Source organism: Elephantulus edwardii, unplaced genomic scaffold (assembly GCF_000299155.1).
Source record: "Elephantulus edwardii isolate Elephantulus edwardi_28Jun2011 unplaced genomic scaffold, EleEdw1.0 scaffold00005, whole genome shotgun sequence".
In the NCBI taxonomy this organism is placed as follows: domain Eukaryota; kingdom Metazoa; phylum Chordata; class Mammalia; order Macroscelidea; family Macroscelididae; genus Elephantulus; species Elephantulus edwardii.
The window spans coordinates 4,285,839-4,305,491 of record NW_006399755.1 but is presented as its reverse complement, the minus strand read 5'-3'; the positions used below and the strand labels follow the sequence as shown (position 1 = coordinate 4,305,491).

The 19,653-nt window shown below is 36.5% G+C and overlaps 1 protein-coding gene across 1 annotated transcript in view; it reads left to right on the top strand.

The window, feature by feature from the left end:
* Positions 1 to 1,017: 1,017 nt before the first annotated feature.
* Positions 1,018 to 19,653, top strand: part of AGBL4 (ATP/GTP binding protein-like 4) — a 1,996,071-nt gene continuing 1,977,435 nt past the window's right edge. Inside the window, exons 1-2 of the mRNA XM_006879803.1 lie at positions 1,018 to 1,036; positions 1,853 to 1,975. Coding sequence (XP_006879865.1) covers positions 1,018 to 1,036; positions 1,853 to 1,975 — 142 coding nt within the window. The remainder of the gene's footprint in view (positions 1,037 to 1,852; positions 1,976 to 19,653) is intronic.

The following is a 19,653-nucleotide window of genomic DNA, read 5'->3' as shown; positions in this document are numbered from 1 at the left end:
GATTTATGTGTTCACTTGGCAGCCCATAGATCTTCAATACTTTTTTGCAGCACCATCATTCATAGGCATTCATTTTTCTTCTGATATTCTCATTAATTATTTGCATTTTTAGATGCCAAAGAAGCAATTTACAAAACCATGGCTTGGGTTAGGCACACCTTAGTCTTTAAATTGACATCCTTGCTCTTTAGCACTTTGAAGATCATCTTGACAGCAATTTTCCCCCAGTGCAACATATTTTTATTTCTGGGATGTAGATAGATACCAGGGATGTCAATTGTAAATACAAGTGAAATAAAACCACTGACAACTTCAGTATTTTCTTAGTCTATCATGATGTTGCCTATTGGTCCAGTGGTAAGGATCTTGATTTCCTTGATATTGATATGTAATCCATATTAAAAGCTGTAATTCTGTAGCAAGTACTTGAGTGATTAAAAATGGTAGAAAAAAATTTGAGTATTATCTGTATTTTCTGGAGCCCTTTAATATTTTTAAAATTAAAATTCTAGTTTAATTCTGACACCATTTTTCTTCTTTCTAAAGAATGCTCTTTAATATTTCTGATACTAAAGGGATGCGGAGAATAAATTCTCTAAGCTTTGATTTTTCACAGTATATTTTTATTGCATCCTTCAGTTTGGAAATGTGGTGTTTTGTTTTTGGTTTTTTTTCTGGTGTAGAATGCTATGATGACTTTTTATCCCCCCTTTAACTCGTTTAGAGATATTACTTGTTTTGCTTTTGGTTTGTTTAATTTCTGATGAGAAGTTTTCTGTAACTTTTATCTGTATTTAAGAGTCAACATCTCTTCCTCCTGGGCTTTGCTCTAAATGAGTCATTGCTTGCTTTCTATTAATTTTTATTTATTTATTTACTTTTTGTGTGGGGAAGGTTAGGATCTAAATTTTCTTGCATACATTATTTTGTTACCCTTTAACCTCAGTTTCTGGTGGATTTGATGAAAGTTATTATTTTGTAATTTAGCACCTTGTTCTTATTGTTAAGGTGAAAGTAATGCCCTTCAGAGCTTTCTGTATCTCAAGTCAAAGTTCAAATTTTAAAAAAAAATTTTGTTGTTAGCAAGAAATAATATTTCTGTGTTCATTCCATGGTTTCTCAACTCACTACTTTATAACATATGTTGGGGCATTTGGAAGTCACTGTTAATTTTAATTCTATTGCTTTATTCATATTAAAAGAAATGCATGTGTATTTATGAAAAAATATAATGCACAACCACTTATTAAATAACTGATAAACATCTAGGAAGTTCTCGTGGCCTAGTGGGAAGGTGCTACACTGCAATTCCAAAGGCACACAGTTTGAATTCACCAGCTGCTCCATAGAAGGATGAGAAATCTCCTCCCATGTGATTTACTGCCTCTGAAAACCTGATGGAGGGTCAGTAGTGAGTCAGTTCCAACTTGAAGGCACATATCAACAACAAGAAGGAACATCTGGGTTTTAGTTATCATAGCTTGTTTTAGAGATTTAACTCTTAAAACACAATTTTGAAAGTAGTTTTTAGTGCTCTCTTTTTATTATGAGAGAAGTTGAAACTCAAGGGAATGAAATAAATTAAAGGGAATGAAATAAATGATTTTGGACTTACAAATAATTTGTAGTGGTAGAGATTTTATTACATACTTTTATAATTTAAAAATACAATTTATTTCTAGTTTTTCCTAGAATATCGTTACTTTTTACTGCCTAGGTAAACAGTGCACAACAGGACACAACAGGGGGAGGAGAAAATTAATGAAGAAATTCTATTGGACTTTTAATTTTTTAGTATGCTTATAACTGACTATTTTTATTTATGTCTAATATATTTTTTTAAATAAAATAGGCAATGATATGGGAATTGATGATGCCATCGGAGGAAATGTGAGCAAATATATAGTACTTCCAGCTGGATACTGTGGACTGCCCAAGAAAGGACATCTCATTTTTGATGCTTGTTTTGAAAGTGGTGAGTATAGTAAAAACTTTTCCTTTTGAAATTGTCTTGTGAGATTTAAATTCTTTTTCAAAATAAAAGTCTGTTTGAAAATTCAGTATGATATATAACCTATTTAATATTCCACCAAAATGGAATAAATGTCAGACAGAGACATTTTGGTACAATTAAGTTGAAAATACTGAAAACCAAGATGCTCTGTTTTTTGTTGCTGCATCATAGATTGGAAATTTAATGCGTGGTAATTATAATGAAATTTATATAACAGTTTCGTTCTTATAAAATACTTTTCCAGGTATTATTATTTTGATGAAAAACAGTATTTGCATGATTTGGATGCATTCTGTGTCATGAAGTGCCTTATAATTATGTACATGGTTCTGTATGCCATGTACATGTACAAAACTTGTGTTTTGAGAGGTAGGAGATTTCCATGTAAGAACACAATTAGATAACATTTTCAATTGATAATTTCCAAGACCAAAGGAAACATTAATTGCTTTATATGTTTTATTTACATTTTCGTGAACTCCCAACTTTCAAGTTTCTGTTTGTTAACCTCTTTATATCCTGAATCTTACATTCTGAATGACATATGATTGATATTCATAAAATGTTATCATTTAAATTGCTTTTCTGCAGATGGTAAAAATTATTTCCTCTTGAAATGATCATAGGTTTTGTTTGCTTTTGATAATGTGTGTGTGTCTGAATGATGAACAAGTGTTGTTGTGTGCCCTTGAGTACAGCATGACACACAGTGATCCTATGACTCTGAACCTCGCCGTCTGCTGGGCCAGCTTAACTCTCTCTGACACACCTGACCCCAGTCACTGTGTCAACTATGTCAGTCCATCTCATCCAAGACCCCTCTATCCTGTGCTTGACCCCCCAACCTTTCAAGAATGATGTCCTTTCTCAAGGACTTACTCCTCCTGACAACATGCGCAAAGTATGTGAAATGGAGTTTCAAAATCCTTGCCTCCAGGGAACAACCGGGTTTTGTCCTCTCCAGGCAGACCTGTTTGTTTTCATGGCAGTCCATGGTATGTTCAGTATTCTTCTCAAGCACCACAATCTAAAGACATCAGTTCTTCTGTCATCCTTATTCATTGTCCAGCTCTCAGATGCATAGCAAGTAACTGAGAAGACTATGGCATGGATCAGGTGCATTTTAGTCTCTAAATTGATATTGTTGCTCTTTAGCACTCTTCAACAGTCCTTGACAGCAAAATTTTCCAATGCTACTCATCTTTGAATTTCCTGACTGCTGTTGCCAAGGGTGTTGATTGTAGATCTGGGCAAGATGAAATAGTTAACAACTTCAGTCTTTTCTTCCTCTCTCTATTGGCCTAGTGAAGAGGGTCTTTGTTTTCTTGATGTTGCAATGCATTTCATATGGAAGGCTGTGGCCCTTGATCTTCTGCAGCAAATGCTTCAAGTCCTCCTCAGTTTTGGCAAACATGGTTGTATCATCTGTGTAACACAGGTTGTAGACGAGTCTTCCTCCAATGCTGAAGCCATTTTCTTCTTAAAGTCTAGCCTCTTGAATGATTTGTTCAGCATATATATTCAAAAAGTATGGAGAAAAGATATATCCTTGACTGTTTCTGGAATTCCCACTCTTCTCAATGTTAGACACAATTTGTCATGATTAACACAGTCAAATGTATTTGCATAGTTAACAAAACTCAAATAGACATCTTTCTGGTACTCTGCTTTCAGCCAAGGTCCCTCTGATATCATCAATGGTATCCTTAGTGCCACTGCCTCTTCTAAACCCAGCTTGTATTTCTAGCAGTTTCCTGTCAATGTCCTGTTCTGGTTGATTTTTGGATATTCTTTAGCAAGATTTTGTTTGCGTGTGATATTAGTAATAATGTTCTGTAATTTTCACATTCTGTTGGATCACCTGCTACTTCCAGAATTGGTTCTGTCAGCCAGTTCTTTTTGGAACAGTGACTTTGTATATTTCTTCTATCTTCTTTGATGTTTTTTGGGTCATTGAAGATTTTGCCTTTTTACCTCTTTAAGTATTGTTTATTCCATCTATTGCAGTTTCCCTCTGTCCTTTAGACCTAAATATTTTCCACAATAATGGAGTGGTATCCCCTTCCTAAATACCATGCCTCTGGAAACTCTGTGAACTTTGATAAATGTTGATAGTTGCAGAGGGGCTTCAGGCCTTTTGTTCAGAGGGTTGCTATGAGTTGTGCTCAACTCAAAGGTAATCAACAACAATAGTTATAAAGAATGCTTTCTACTTTCTTTGATTTATGTACTAGTCACCTGTCCAGGATGTATTTGGTACCTAGAAAAAAAACCTTTTATTTTTTTTTACCAAAGTTAAAGACATAACAAATCTTTGAGAATCAGAATGACTTACATGTTTAAAAAAATTACATTTTAAAGACTTGTCTTGATTTACCTACAGCTTGAAATAATGCAAGTCCCTTCCCCAGATATTTTTTCCTTAATTGTATTCTAGGGATCTCTGGTGGCCTAGTGGCAAGAAGCTTCACTACAATCTTGAAGGCACATGGTTTGAATATACCAGCTGTTCTAGGGAGAAGTAAGGACAGTCTCCTTCTGTGTAATTAACTGCATCTCAAAACCTGCCAGAGGTTCAGCTATGGTCACTTATGACCTGACAGTACACTTCCACCACCACAACAACTATGTTCTTATTCAATCCCTTACTAAAAACCTGAAATAAAAAAAAATTTCCCAATCTGACTTCTCATATGTGCATTTTTCTTATGTATAATGTGGCATAAAGATTGGAGTTAGACTCATCAACAATTTGCATTATGCAAATGACACAACCTTGCTTGCTGGCTAAAATTGAGGAGGACCTGAAGTGCTTGGTTTAGAAGGTCAAGAATTATCCATCAGAAATTTGGACAATAACTAGGGATGATAGAAGGAGAATTGATGCCTTCGATCTGTGGTGCTAGAGAAGAGTATTGAATATACCATGGACTGCTAGGAGAACAACCAGTTCATCCTAGAGAGGGTGAGACCAGGCTGCTCCTTGGAGGCAAGGATTCTGAAGCTTCGTCTGACATACTTTGGACATGTTGCAGGGAGGGATAAGACCTTTGAGAGGGATGCCATTCTTGGGATGGGGGAAGGACAGTACAAGAGAGGAAGACCCTCAATGAGATGAATTGATTGGCACAGGATAGAGCAGGGTGTAGGGCTGTTGTACATAGGTTCATTATGAGTCATAGGTGGCTCGACCACACATAACAACAACATATGAATGATTGATTAGTTCACTTGGATTTGTGTTAATAATGAATGAGCCTTTGCAGTGGTCAAGGACAAAGGTTTTGGAGTCAGGTTGTTTCTGTTGTTTGTTACCATTAAGTTGGTTTCAGCTCAGAGGGACATTATGTACAACAGCACAAAACAGTGTCCTGTATTGTGTCCTCTCCATAATTATGGGTATGTTTGAACCCATTGTTGATGCCAGTGTGCCACTAGGCTACTGCATTGCTGAGTAATCCCTAGATCTTCATATACATCCGCCTTTAGATTTTCTACTAGAATTTTATTTCATTGCAGTAATTTGACACTTTTGCTTTCCTCACACTACCTGGGATGACTGTTTATTAAATTTTGTTTTCCAGCCTCTAGTGTTCTTTTTAACCAAGACTTCTGATCCCTTCACAATTACTCATCTTATATTGAGAAATTATTGTGGCTTTTTTTTATGGTGCATGCATGCTTGATGTTTTATTTTTCAAAGAGGAGCTCTAAAACATCACACTAAATCAGGTCAAAAGGTAAAGTTTAATATAGACTGTTTTATAAGGATAAGTGATAACATATGTATTGACAGTTCACTCTACGTAATCTTGATCTTAGAATGTATTACACACCTAGTTAGCAGTAGCACCCAAGTTTTCAAAATTAGCCAGTCATCATTTTTCTCTGTTCTGCAAAGACTTCTCATTAGCTGCCTTCTGGTTTTGTTGCATGATCTCAAAATCCCTCTTTTTACTCTGACAGGTAGTCAAGTTGACCTCTTTCCTTTACTTCTTGCTAATTTCCTGGGTTTTCTTTATGGATTTGGTTTGTTGTTGTTGTTGTTTCTTTGTTGTGAGGGAAAGTTCTCTCTGATTTCCACAGGCCATCCCAACCACTGGACAGAGATTGTAAGAGAGCAACTCGAAAAAGCAGTGGTTCCCTCAAATGCACTGCCAGTGTCAGCAGTCAGTGGTCTCTTCGATAAATTATTGTGCTTTAGTATTCAAGGAGCCTTCACCTCAAAGTATTGGAATGGCCATGGTATTACATCCTTGGTAATGGGAGAGTACCAACTAATGTATAAACAATTTTTTATCCTGTGTTTTATTTCTTAATCTAACACTCTTAAGTTCTACTGTTATACATGTCTCACTGCTCTTGATTATCTATTTGGGACAGTATTTTATTAGATAATTTGGAGTGGGTTTGGGAGTGTTTTAACTATTGCAGTGTGCAGTGCCTAACAGACATTGTACATCCTGAACTCTGCTGTGAACTGCCTCATTGTGTTGGTCTAACCCTGTTTCAGTTACTGTTGCTAAACAATACGGTACTCTAGATATTAATAATATAAATGACTTTTATTATGTACAAGGATTTAATGGATCAGGAATTATGACAAGGCATAGTTAGAAATGGCTTTTAACGGCTTCATTTTATTTAGGCCATGAGAAGGCTTGACAGCTAAGGGTTCCTTATATTCTTAGGGGCAAGAAAAATTTAATAGCTTGTTACTTTGTTTGTAACAACCTTCTAGTGATTATTGGATTGGATCTCAGAGTAGCTGTCAACCAAAACATCTATGTGTGGTCTCTCTTTGTGGCTTGAACTTCCTTGTGGTATAGTGTTTTGGGATATCTGACTTTCTTATATGAGCATTCAGAGAGCCAAGTAGAAGTTCTTTCCATGACTTAGGATGCCTGATCTTCTTTTTTTTTTTTCTTTTCTTTTTTCCCTCAAATTTCGTTTTTTTAATTATTATTAAATTTTATTAATTTAAATGAACATTTACATAGATTTTGGGTTTCCATTCATTAATTGTTGCACTATTTTCTCTACCCTCACCCCAGTTCGTTCCTCTTTCCCCCCCTTGAAAGTCTGTTTTAACTGTCCCATTGCCACAGTGCTTGTCAAAGCCAGTTCTGATTAATCTCCTTTGTCAGTGTGTCTTTTGCCATTCCCTATCACTCCTCCCTGAGAGAGACTTCACCCTGATTCATAAGGAAAAGGGGATGGCGTATTCTCTTAGCTACTTCCTGCTGAAAAGGGATGCTGTAGGTTTCAGGGTGAAGATCTTCTCTCACTACACTAAAGGGCCACTTTGGCAATAGGAAACATGATCCCTGACCTTCTTATGTTACTATTCAGAGATCCAACTAACTGTTCTTTTAGTGTCTTAGCCTTGGATGTAATATAGTATTATTTTGACCACCTTATGCCATTAGAAAGTCACCAAACTATATTCTGCTTCAAAATGAGGAGGAATTGACCTCACAAGTTGATGAAATAAGTGTTGTATAGTACATGAATGCATTTTTAAAGTCACTGTGATATGGGGGAGTATAGGAAGATCTTGAGGAAGATAAATATCAACTTAGAAGGATTCTTCTTCTAATGATATAATTTTATAGTTTCTAAGTTGGTTTTTTTTTTAAATCAAAGAATAAGGAAATTTTCCATGGTGAGGTCCAGTCCAATTGTGAGGGACAGCACAAGAGAGGAAGATCCAGGATGAGATGGATTGATTTAGTAACTGGGGTAACAGGGGATAGGTATGTTGGAGACAGTGAGACTGACTCAGGATAGATGGAGTTCTGACGGTGTACGTAGAGTTGCTATGAGTCACAGGAGATTCTATGGCACATAACATCAAAGTACAAAAAGTAATCCCAGTCATTACTAAAAATCTGTTGGTACAGCCACTCACACCTTGTTCCTAGAGTCTTAAATCATTGTTTCTAGATTTCCCTTTGTTGTTTGAATACATGTTCTTTGTTCTAGTAATTTTAGGGTGTTTTTGACCAAGGCAGGGGCTTTATGAGTGATGAGGGACAGATTTATTCAAAGATAATTTAGTGAGGGAATCTATGATTGGAGAGGAAAAAAAGAGAATGTGTGAGAGCTCTTGAGTGTGCTATTAAAATAGAAACAACCTGTGCAAGTTATTGAATCACATAACAGAGTTTAATAGACATGTATTGAGCAGGATTGACTATATGATTTGTCATAGCTAAGGCAAAAATATATAGAATCAGTCATTTGAACAGGGCAAGGGCATGGTTTCAAATCTAGAAAAATGAATGTCATGGATACATTTTTCTTCCATACCTGTTTAATCTATATGCTGAACAAATAATTTGAGAAGCTATACTATATTAAGAAGAATGTAGCATCCATATTGGAGGAAGACTAATCAACAACTTGCTGTATGAGGATAACACAAACGTGTTTGTAGAACATGGAAAAGTCTTAAGTAACTTACTGGAGAAGAAAAAAAAAAAACCCAAACCCCTACAGCCTCAAAGTCAAGACAACAAGTATGTTTACAGCTAGAAAAACATGCGACATCATGATAAATGAAAAAAAAAAGATTGAAGTTGTCAAGTATCTCAAGCCTTTAATTTTTTTTTGAAATCTGTAATCAACATACAGGATAGCAAATCAAGGACCTCTTGAAAGTGCTGAAGAACAAGGATGTCATAAGGTGCATCTGATCCAACCTATGATATATTCTGTTGCTTCATATGCATGTAAAAATTGGACAGTGAATAAGGAAGACTAAGGAAGAATTTACTCATTTAAATTGTGGGGTTGGTGGGTGTTGAATATACCATGAACTGACAAAGAACAAACCTATGTTGGAGTAAATATAATCAGGGTGCCTCAAAGAGGAAAAACTTTGTATCACATACATTTGGCATATTGTCTGGGTTCACCAGTCTTGGAAAAAGGGCATAAGGCCTTTGGTTTTACATAAGCAAGTCTGGGAAAATTAGAGGGTCGGTGAAAAAGAGGGAGACTCTCAACTAGATGGATTGATACAGTGCTTACAACAATGGACTGTAGCATGGCAGAGGTCGTGAGGATGGCACAGGATAAAACAAGGCTTGAATCTGTTGTTCATAGAGTTGCTATGAGTTAGTAGTTAAATTGTCATCATTTGATAACAACAACATGGCAAAATGAAAATACGTGTTTCTTTTTTTAAAAATTGTTATGAATGTCAGGACTCTTACAGTAGAGGATTAAACTGAACATGGGTCTCTTCTGAGTGTGAGACTTTCTGTGACCAGATGATCTCTGTACCTAAACACTTGCTCTGTTGTTGTTATGTGCTGTTGAGTCAGAACCACTCATGGCTGACCATCCAGAGAGCTTTCAGAGGCGGTTAAGTAACACAGCAGGAGATTACCCATCTTTTTCCTGCAGAACAGTTGATTGGTTCTAATCATTTGCCTTTAAGTTGACAGCACAACTTTTTACCACTGAGCCACTGGAACTTCCTGAACACATACAATTATTGTTATCAGGTACTATCAAATTGTGTTTGACTCAAAGTGACCTACTGAACAGCAGATCTGAACCCTGTCCTATCCTGTGCCAACTTCGTAATCTCTGACACACTTGATCCCATTGCTGCAGTCACTGTGTCACTCCATCTTGTTGAGGTTCTTCCTCTCTTTTGCTGACCCTCGACATTATGAAGTATAATGTCACTTTCCAAGGAATAGTCTTCCCTAGCAACATTCCTAGAGTATGTGAGATGAAGCTTTGCCATCCTTGCTGCCAAGGAGTACTTTGGTGTACTTTTTTCAAGATGTATTTATTTATATTTTTTGCACTCTATGAAATATTCCGTGCTTTTCTCAAACACCACAACTCAAAAGCATCAGTTCTTCTGTCAGTTTTATTTATTGTCCAGTTTTCAAATGATTGAAAAGACTATGACCTGAATAGGGAGAACCTTAGTCTTCCATCTGACATCATTGCTCTTTAATAAATTTGAGGGATCTCTGACAGCAGACTTGCTGAATGTAGTATGTCTCCTGATTTCCTGCCTGCTTATACCAAAGAAGTTGACTGTGATCCAAGTAAGACGAAGTTGACAATTTCAGTCTTTTCTCCATCTATCATGATTATGCTTATTGGTAAAGTGGTAAAAATTTTTGCCTTACTGATTTTGAAATGTAGTACATATTGAAGGCTATAATATTTGATTTTCTGCAGCAAGTTTTTAAAGTTCTTCTTACTTCCAGCAAGCAAGGTTTTGTCAACCACATAATGCAGGTTTGTTGATGAGTCTTTCCAATCCTGGTGGCATATTCTTCTTCACAGAGTCCAGTTTATCAAATGATTTACTCAGCATGCAGATTGAATAGGTATGAAGAAAGAATACAACCCTGATACATAACTTTCCTGATTTTAAACCATGCAGTGTTCCCTTGCTCTGTGTGGACGATGGTTCCTCATCTAGCTAAAGGTTTTGTATGAGCATAATTAAGTGCTTTGGGGTTCCCATTCTTCTCAATATTAACCATGAATTTTTTGTGGGTTTTTTTTTATGACCCACACAGTCAAATGCCTTTGTATGGTCAATTAAAAACACAGAGACTTTTTTTTAATATATTCTCTGCTTTACCCAGGATCCATCTGAAATAAAAGTAATGATATCCCTGGTGCCACGGCCTCCTCTAAACTCAGCTTAAACTTCTGGTGGTTCTCTGTTAATGTTCTGTTCTAGATGTTTTTGGATGATCCTCAACAATATTTTGCTTGTGTGCGATATTAATGATATTGTTTGATAATTTCCACATTCTTTTGGATCACTTTTCTTGGGAATGGGAACAAATGTGAATCTCTTCCAATCAATTGGCCAAGTAGCTGTCCTCCAAATTTCTGAGCATAGACTGATGAGTATGTGCAGGGCAGCATCTGTTAGTTGAAACATGACAATTGGTATCCCATCAATCCCCGGGGCCTCAAATTTTGACAATACCTTCAGTGCTCTTCTTATTAAATGCTTGGAAGAGCTTGAGACCAGAGATATCAGTGTTAACAATAGCCTAAAAGTAAAAAATCTAAATGTCCATCAACAGATGAATGGATAGACACAATGTGGTGCTACATACACACTTAACTAGTAGGAGAAACAAAGTTGTGTTTTATAGTATAATATGGATGGGACTTGTAGACATTATGTTGTGTAAAATAAGTCAATCACAAAAGGATAAATTATGTTTGACCACATTTTTAAAAAAAATGAAACATAAGTTAACTATTGGTTTCCAGGTATGAATGAGGTGAAAAAGTGCTTTTTGCTTATGGAACACTGAATTCTCATGTTGTTGTTATGTACTCTCAAGTTGCTTGCTACACATAAGGACCCTGTGCACAAGTCTGAACCCTGCCATATCCTGAGCTACTCTCACTGTTCGAATCCACCAGAAAGATGTGACAGAAAGATGGACAGTCTCCAGCCTTGTGATTTACTGTCTGTGAACAGTGAAGGGTGAGCTATGAGTTGGTTTCAGTTCAATAGTACATAACAACAACAACTATAACAACCTATCAAAAAGAGTTTGTCAGGCTAAATTATTTTGGAAGGAGCATATGATCAAATACTAGTCGTACTGAAAGAAGAAGTTTAAGGTGCACTGAAGGCATTGGCAAAAAAAATAAGGTGGAAATGTTGTGTACCGTTGAGTAGGGCCTGAGCCATAGCAGACCTTCAAGAGTGTTTTCAGAGGCAGCAAAGTGCCTGAAAGTTGATTGCTCATCTTTTTCCCGTGGAGAAGCTGGGGAAGTTGAACCACATGCCTTTGGGATGGTAGTATAGCTTCTTACTCAGTAGGTCACCAGAGCTTGCTAACATGGCAGTAGTAAGAAGATATTATTAAGTAGTATAATTACTATCACACACAAGTAAAATCTTGCTTAAGGTTATTTAAAAATAACTGAATAACTCTAAAAACTGGAAACTGGCAGAAATTCAAACTGGATTCAGAAAAGGCTGTGGAAAAGGGATATTGTTATTGGTGGCAGATGAATCATGGGTGAAAGCAGAGAATACCAGAAAGATATTTACGTGTGTTTATTGACTAAACAAGAGAATTTGACTGTTTGGATCATAATAGTTTTGGATAACAGTGAAAATGTAAGAATGGAAATTTAATAACTATAAAGTTAAATAACCAGGTAACAGACTTAATGTTTGAAGCCAAGTTGGAGATGATTAAAATAGTAATGTCAAATATGAACATAGAGTCTACTATGCACTAAGCACCTTTCTAAATGCTTGACATAATTAATTCACGCATCTCTAATGAGGTAGAGTCTATAATTATTTTCTTTATTTAGTTGATAAGGAATTAGAAACAAGGAGAGGTTGACTAATTTTACCAGGGTCACATTACTAGTAGAGTGCTGGAGCTGTGATTTGAATCCAGTAAGTTTACTCCCGAATCCTTGCTTTTAACCACTGCTTAATGTATTTATGAAAATACTTATTTTCTGGCAGACAAATGGCAATATTTTTTTTGGCATTTTCTATATACATTTAGGTCTTTATAACTTTTGAAAAAGGTAATATTGTTATTAAGTTAAAAATATGAAATTCAGTTCCATAAAGGGCAGAAGAAAATTACTATTAACAGAAAACAGACTTGTTAATTATTACCACAAAGAAAGAGTCTATGGCTATTATAATTTTTTTCCAATGACTTATTTTTTTAGGGAGCTCTTGTGTCCTAGTAAAAACCTGCACTTGTACCCCAAAGGCACAGAGTTCAATCGCACCAGCTTCTCCATGGGAGAAAGATGGGCAGTCTCCTCCTATGTGATTTACTGACTCTGAAAACCAGCTGGAGGGTCAGCTGTGGGTTGGTTCTGACTTGATGGCCCATATCAAAACAGCAGCATTCTCTTTAAAATTTTGTGTGTGTGTGTGCGCGTGTGTGTGAGTTAAATGAAGATTATCAAAGCAACTTAACTTCTCATTCAGCCATTCATAAACATTTTATTCTACAATGTTAATTTCAATAAACGCAGTGTAATAGCACTTTCTTAGTTTCTTCCCTGTAGTTCTCATTTCCATGAATCCTTCTATACTTCTCTGTGTCTCCTTTTTCTTTAGTGACAGTGTACTATTCATTCTTTCATTCAATACTATCTTTCAATTCACCCATCTTAGTATGCGCCTATTGTTAACTGTTGTGTGTCATGGAGTTTAAACGGACTCATAGCTGTTTTTTTAGCAGATTTCAGAGTGTAAATTACAGGACAGGGGTTAGCTCTTCTTCTTCCTGTGGAGTAGCTCGTGGATTTGAACTTCACATTTTTGCTTTGGCAGTGCCACTCGCTGACCAGGAGACACCAGACAATGCTATGTACTATTTGCTGCCCCTCTCTCTCTACCCCTCTTCCCATTCCTGATAAATATTTAAAATTGATTACATCTGTTTTAGTTGACTCTGTTTATGTAAAGCTTTCCTTTTTTAAACAGTGGTCTATAAAATAGTTGCCTTTTTGTGAGATAATTATTAAATTTATCATAATTTCCTCTAAATATATCCTAATTATACACTTTTGCAACTATTTTAAAATAGAAAACATTTTCTTTTTTTATTATTAAATTTTATTAGTTTTAATGAACATTTACAGGGATTTTGGGTTTTCATTCCTTCATTGCTGCACCATTCTCTCTACCCTCCTCCCCAGTTTGTTCTTCTTCCCCACCATCCGAATGTCTGTTTTAATTGTCCAATTGCCACAGTGCTTGTCAAAGTCAGTTCTGATTAATCAATCTCCTTTGTCGGTGTGTCCTTTGCCATTCCCTATCACTCCTCCCTGAGAGAGACTTCACCCTGATTCATAAGGAAAAGGGGATGGCGTATTCTCTTAGCTACTTCCTGCTGAAAAGGGACGCTGTGGGTTTCAGGGTGAAGATCTTCTCTCACTACTCTAAAGGGCCCTTTTGGCAGTAGGAAACACATAGACTATTATGGAGATTGATTTTGGAATTTAGATGCACTCTAATTGATTGTGCTTGGCCGTACATGTTCATATCCTTGAAGATGTATCATGGGGGTGTTGCAACCTAGAAGACACAAATTTGACTAACAAGTTATAAGTACATGAGTCAAAAATTATGGAAAAGTAAAAGAAAGGATTCTTTCATTGAGAAAACATTTTCTTAAAAATAATAATAATGCTATTTTAAAATTTACTGTTGAAAAAGAAAATAATAGTGTCTGAGGTTTAATTTATATTGTGTTCAAGAAGTAAACTCCAGTCCTACTTTTTTTGTTAAATGTTCTTTCTTCTTCATTCTCACAAAATTTAGATAGACTCTTTTAAAGGAAGATGAGTTTTCAGAACTTATAATTATTATAGAATCTCTGGGCTTGTTTTAGGGAATTGCTGCAGAATCTTACTTTTTACTTCTTTGACAGTCTACTACCCAGAGAATATTTGTTTATGTACCCAATTTCTAAGAAGAATAAAACCTACTTTTTCTGGCTTTGCAAGAGTTTAGTGGGAGATTCTTATAAAAAATAGGGTTAAATTAACCATATGTTTTATTGTATAAGGCAAATTAATTTTGCCGTGAACAAACGTTAATGGACAGGTTCTGTAGTGTCGGACATGTTTTGGGATTTGTCTCAGGCTAGCCAGATGTACATATAGCCAATTCACAAAGGTAATCACTGGATGATCAGAAAACAGCCTAAGTTCTTTTTCAGCAGGAGATTGGAATGGCAGAAAGATAGAGACTGCTTCATAAACTATGAGTTAATATTGAAAGGACTTGTATGGATGCCACGAAGATAATGACAGTCTTAGGGAACAGTAGATGGTAGCTAGTTATCAGAAGTGAAGGATATCTGTAACAGTAAAGACTCAATAAAGGTTTGCTGATTTGAATGAATCGCCTTCTCTATCTTACTTTTAATCTATTCTTTCCTCATTATGTATAGTGAGAAAAGAGTTTGAGAAGCTGGTCTTTATAAAGAAGAATATGACACCAATAATGAAGGAAGACCCAGCAACAACTTACATTATGTAGATGATATCAAGAAAACAAGCATCTTCATCACCAAATCAATAGGCAACATAATGATAAAAGGAGAAAAGATTGAAATTGTCAGTGATTTCATTTTACTTGGATTCACAATCAACATCGATGGTAGCAGCAGTCAGGAAATCAAAATATGTGTTGTTTTTGTTATGTGCTGTAAAGTTGCCTGTGACTCTTAGCGACTCTATGTACAACAGCCCTAAGCCCAGCTCCATCATGTGCCAATCTTATTGTCTCCAACACACCTATCCCCATTACCCCAGTGACTGAATCATTCTACCTTATTGAGGGTCTTTCTATTCTGCGCTGTCCCTCCATCTTCCCAAGCTTGAAGTCCCTCTCCAAGAACTGATCCCATCTTGCAACATATCTAAAATATGTCAGATGAAGCTAGCTTCAGAATCCTTGTCTCCAAGGAGCAGACTGGCTTCACCCTCTCCAGGACGAACTTGTTTGTTCCCCTAGCAGTCCCTGGTATATTTAGTATTTTTCTCCAGCACCACAGCTCAAAGACATCAACTCTCTTTCCATCATCCCTAGTCAATGTCCAACTTTCTGACATATAGAAGAAAGTTATTGCAAAACCCTAGACTATATCAGGAACACCTTAGTCTCTAGACTGACATCATTGCTCTTCAGTACTTTGGAGAGATCTCTGACAGCCGACTTTCCCAATGCCATTTTTCTTTTCATTTCTTGGCTGCTCATACCAAGAGTGTTGATTATAGAGCCAAGCAAACTGAAGCTGTTGACAGTCTCAATCTCTTCACCATTCATTATGATGCTGCCAATCGGCACAGTGGTGAGAATCTTTGTTTTCTTGATGTTGAGCTTCAGTTCGGATTGGAGGCTACAGTCCTTGACCATTTGCAGCAAGCACCTCAAGTCTTCCTCAGTTTCACGAAGCAGGGTTGTGTCATTTGCATAACGCAGATTGCTGATGAAGCTCAAAACCATCTCAGGAATAGGTTTGAGTCCTTGAACGCTAATGAGTGAAGACCAGATAAATTGTGGCAAGATATAAAGAATATCATCCATGGAGAATGCAAAAAGTCATTGCAAAGACAGAGGCAAAAGAAAAGACCAAGTTGGATGTCAGAAAAAAAAACAAACACAAAAAAAACACACAACAAACCCTTGAATATTGCACTAGAGTGCTAAGAAGCCAAAGCAAAGGGAAGAAATCAAGATATTAAACAGCTGAACAGAAGGTTCCAAAAGGCAATGCAGGAAGACAAAATAATGTATTACAAAGAAATGTGCAAGGAGGTGGAGTCAGAAAATCAAAAGGGCCAAACTGGCTCAGCATTTTTTAAGTTTAAGGAACTGAAGAACTCAAGCATGATATTCTTTTTGAAAGGTTGGTCCCTCCTGGCTACATGCTCAAAGCATGTGAGATGGAGTTTCAAATTTTTTGCGTCTAAGGAGAAGTTTGGTTTATCCTCTCTAGGACAGAACTGTTAATTCTGTTGGAAGTCCATGATATGTTCAGTACTCTCTTACCGCACCACAATTCAAGGGCATTAATTCTTCTATCATCCTTGATCATTGTCCAGCTCTCTGATGAATAACAAGTAATTGCAAAGACCATGGCCTGGATCAGATGCACCTCATTCTCTAGACTGACATGTTGCTTTTCAGGGCTCTAGAGAGGACCCTGACAGCAAATTTTCCTAATGTAGTTCATCTTTTGATTTCCTGACTGCTAGTGACAAGAATGTTGATTTGTTGAAGTGAACAAGCTGAAATTGTTAACAATCTCATTCTCAATCTGTTCTCCATTTATTAGTGCTGCCAATTGGCCCAATGGTGAAAACCTTAATTTTCTTTATGTTGAGCTTCAATTCACATTTCAAACTATAGTCCTTGACCCTCTGCAGCAAATGTTTCAGGTCCTCCTCAGTTTCTGCAAGTAAGATTTTATCTTCTGCATGAGGTAGGATGTTGATGAGTCTTCCTATAATCCTGATGCCACATTGACCCTCATAAGGTCCAGGCTCTCAAATGATTTCTTCAACATGTGAATTGAAAAGGTAGGGAGATAGGACAAATTCCGAATGTACTCCTTTTCTGATTTTGAACCATGCATTGCTTTCTTTCTTGGTTCTGATGATTTCCTCATGGTACAAGTATAGGTTTTGCATGAGCATAGTCAGGTGTTCTAAGATTCCTTTTCGTCTCAATGTATGTGTATTTTGATTATGATTTTGCTAAGCATTACAAAGGGAAGACATTAGAAAATATCTCGAGAAGAAGAGTTTAAATTGTTTATAGGGCAACTAAGAGCATCCTTACATGCTATTTGAGTAAAGAACTGAAGGATGTGAAGAAGGAAAAAAAAATCATGCTTATTGAAGAACAATCCAGAAAGAGTATTAAAGTGAAGCTATCACATTATTTCCTGTTTTATGTCTTCTCAGTGGCCTCTCATTCTTACTTTCTGCTGTCTTATCCCCTCAATACACACTAAAAATTAATGACTCACATCTTTAGATTTCTTTCAAATTTTAGTACTAAGCAGAGACCATGTGGTAAGTGTTTGCTAATTCTAAATCTTGGTAAATATTGGTATTCTCATTTTAAAAACATACTGATGCTCTGTTTAAATGACCTATCCAAGGTACAGAATTATCATTTGGTGGAGCAAATATTTAATGTTTTCTGCTCTGTAACACTATCTTGTTGGCTACATTGTTTGCAGTCTTTTTAAATCCTCACTAGACAGGGAAAAGTAACACTTTCACTTATCCAAAAACCAGGATTCTCTGAAATTAAATACATAATCAGGTATGTCTAAATAGAACTCAATAACTTCATCAGTAATCTAATAAATGAAAACTTTACTGGAATTGAAGTTCAACTTTGCTTCAATCACACTATTGAAACAACAAAATTAAATAATTGGCCTCTAGTTTCACAGTTATGATTATTTTTACCATGTTCTTGTTACATGCGACTCATAGTGACTGTATATATAACAGCTCTGAATCCTGCTCTATCTTGCACCAACTGTGTTGTCTCTGACACACTTACCTTCATTACCCCAGTCATTTAATCAATCCATACCATCTAGGATCTTTCTCTCTTGCACTTTGCCTCCACCCTTATAAACACAATGTCCCTCTCTAAGAGCTGGTCACTCCTTGCTCAAAGTATGTCAGATGGGATTCACCCTTTCCAGGATGAACCTGTTTGTTCTCCTAGCAGTCCATGGTATATTCAATACTCTTTTTCAGTACCGTGTCTCAAAGGCATCAATTCTCCTTCTGTCGTCCTTAGTCACTGTCCAACTTTATGATGCATAACAAGTAATTGCAAAGACTATGGCCTGGATCATGTGCACCTTAATGTCCAGACTTGACATAGTTCCTTTTCAGTCCTCTGAAGAGGTCCATGCCAGACTTTCTTAATGCAATCCATCTTTTGATTTCCTGCCTGCTGGCACCAAGAGTTGATTGTGGAGCCAAGCAAACTGAAGCCATTAACAATCTCCATCTTGTAAACATCTATCATTATGCTGCCAATTGTCCCAGTGGTGAGAATCTTTGTTTTCTTGATGTTGACCTTCAATCCATATTGAAGGCTACAGTCTTTGACTTTCTACAGCAAACGCCTCTGGTCCTCCTCAGTTTCAGCAAACAAGATTGTATCATCTGCATAACACAGGTTGTTGATGAGTTCTTCCTCCAATCATGATGTCACATTTCTCCTTATAGAGCTCATTCTCCTGGATGATCTGTTCCACATATAGATTGAAAAGGTGTAAAGATAGCATGCATCCTTGGCATACACCTTTCCTGTTTTGAACCATGCAGTGTTTCTTTTCCTCTGTTCTGATGACTGCCTCCTGGTCAATTATAGGTTTTACATAAGTAAAATTGAATGTTTTGAGATTCCCATTCTCTTCAGAGCTAGGCAAAATTTGTTGTGATCCACAGAGTCAAATGCCCTTGCATAGCCAAACACAGATAAACCTATTTGTTTCCATTCCCAAGAAAGACAATCCAATTTAATGTAGAAACTGTTGAACAATATGATCAATATCACATGCAAGCAAAATACTGCCAAAGAGCATTAAAAAATGGCTAGAACATACTCTAAAGAGACCATAACCAGCATCCAAGCATATATATACGCACCCATGTTTATCACGGCTTTGTTCACAATATCAAGGAGTTGGAAACAACCTAAGTGCCCATCAACAAAGGAATGGATGGAGAGCATGTGGTATATTCACACAATGAAATACTACGCTGAATTAAAAAACAAGGAGCTCATGCAATATTATTCAAAATGGGTGACTCTGGAGGACATTAGGATGAGTAAAATATCTCAGTCACACAAAGACAAATACTGCATAGTGCCACTGTTGTAGAATGGGACTGACATCAGGGTTGGGGTAAGACTGAGAAAAACTGCATAGATTATGTATACTGCATTGAAACAGATGAGGGAGAAAACAGTTTAAAAATGATATGTGATAGGGTATTATGGTTATCACAGGAATCCAGAATTAAGGTTGCATAGTGGAGGCCTTCAGGATGGGGAGGGCAGGGGTTGGGGGAGATTGTAGACCAAT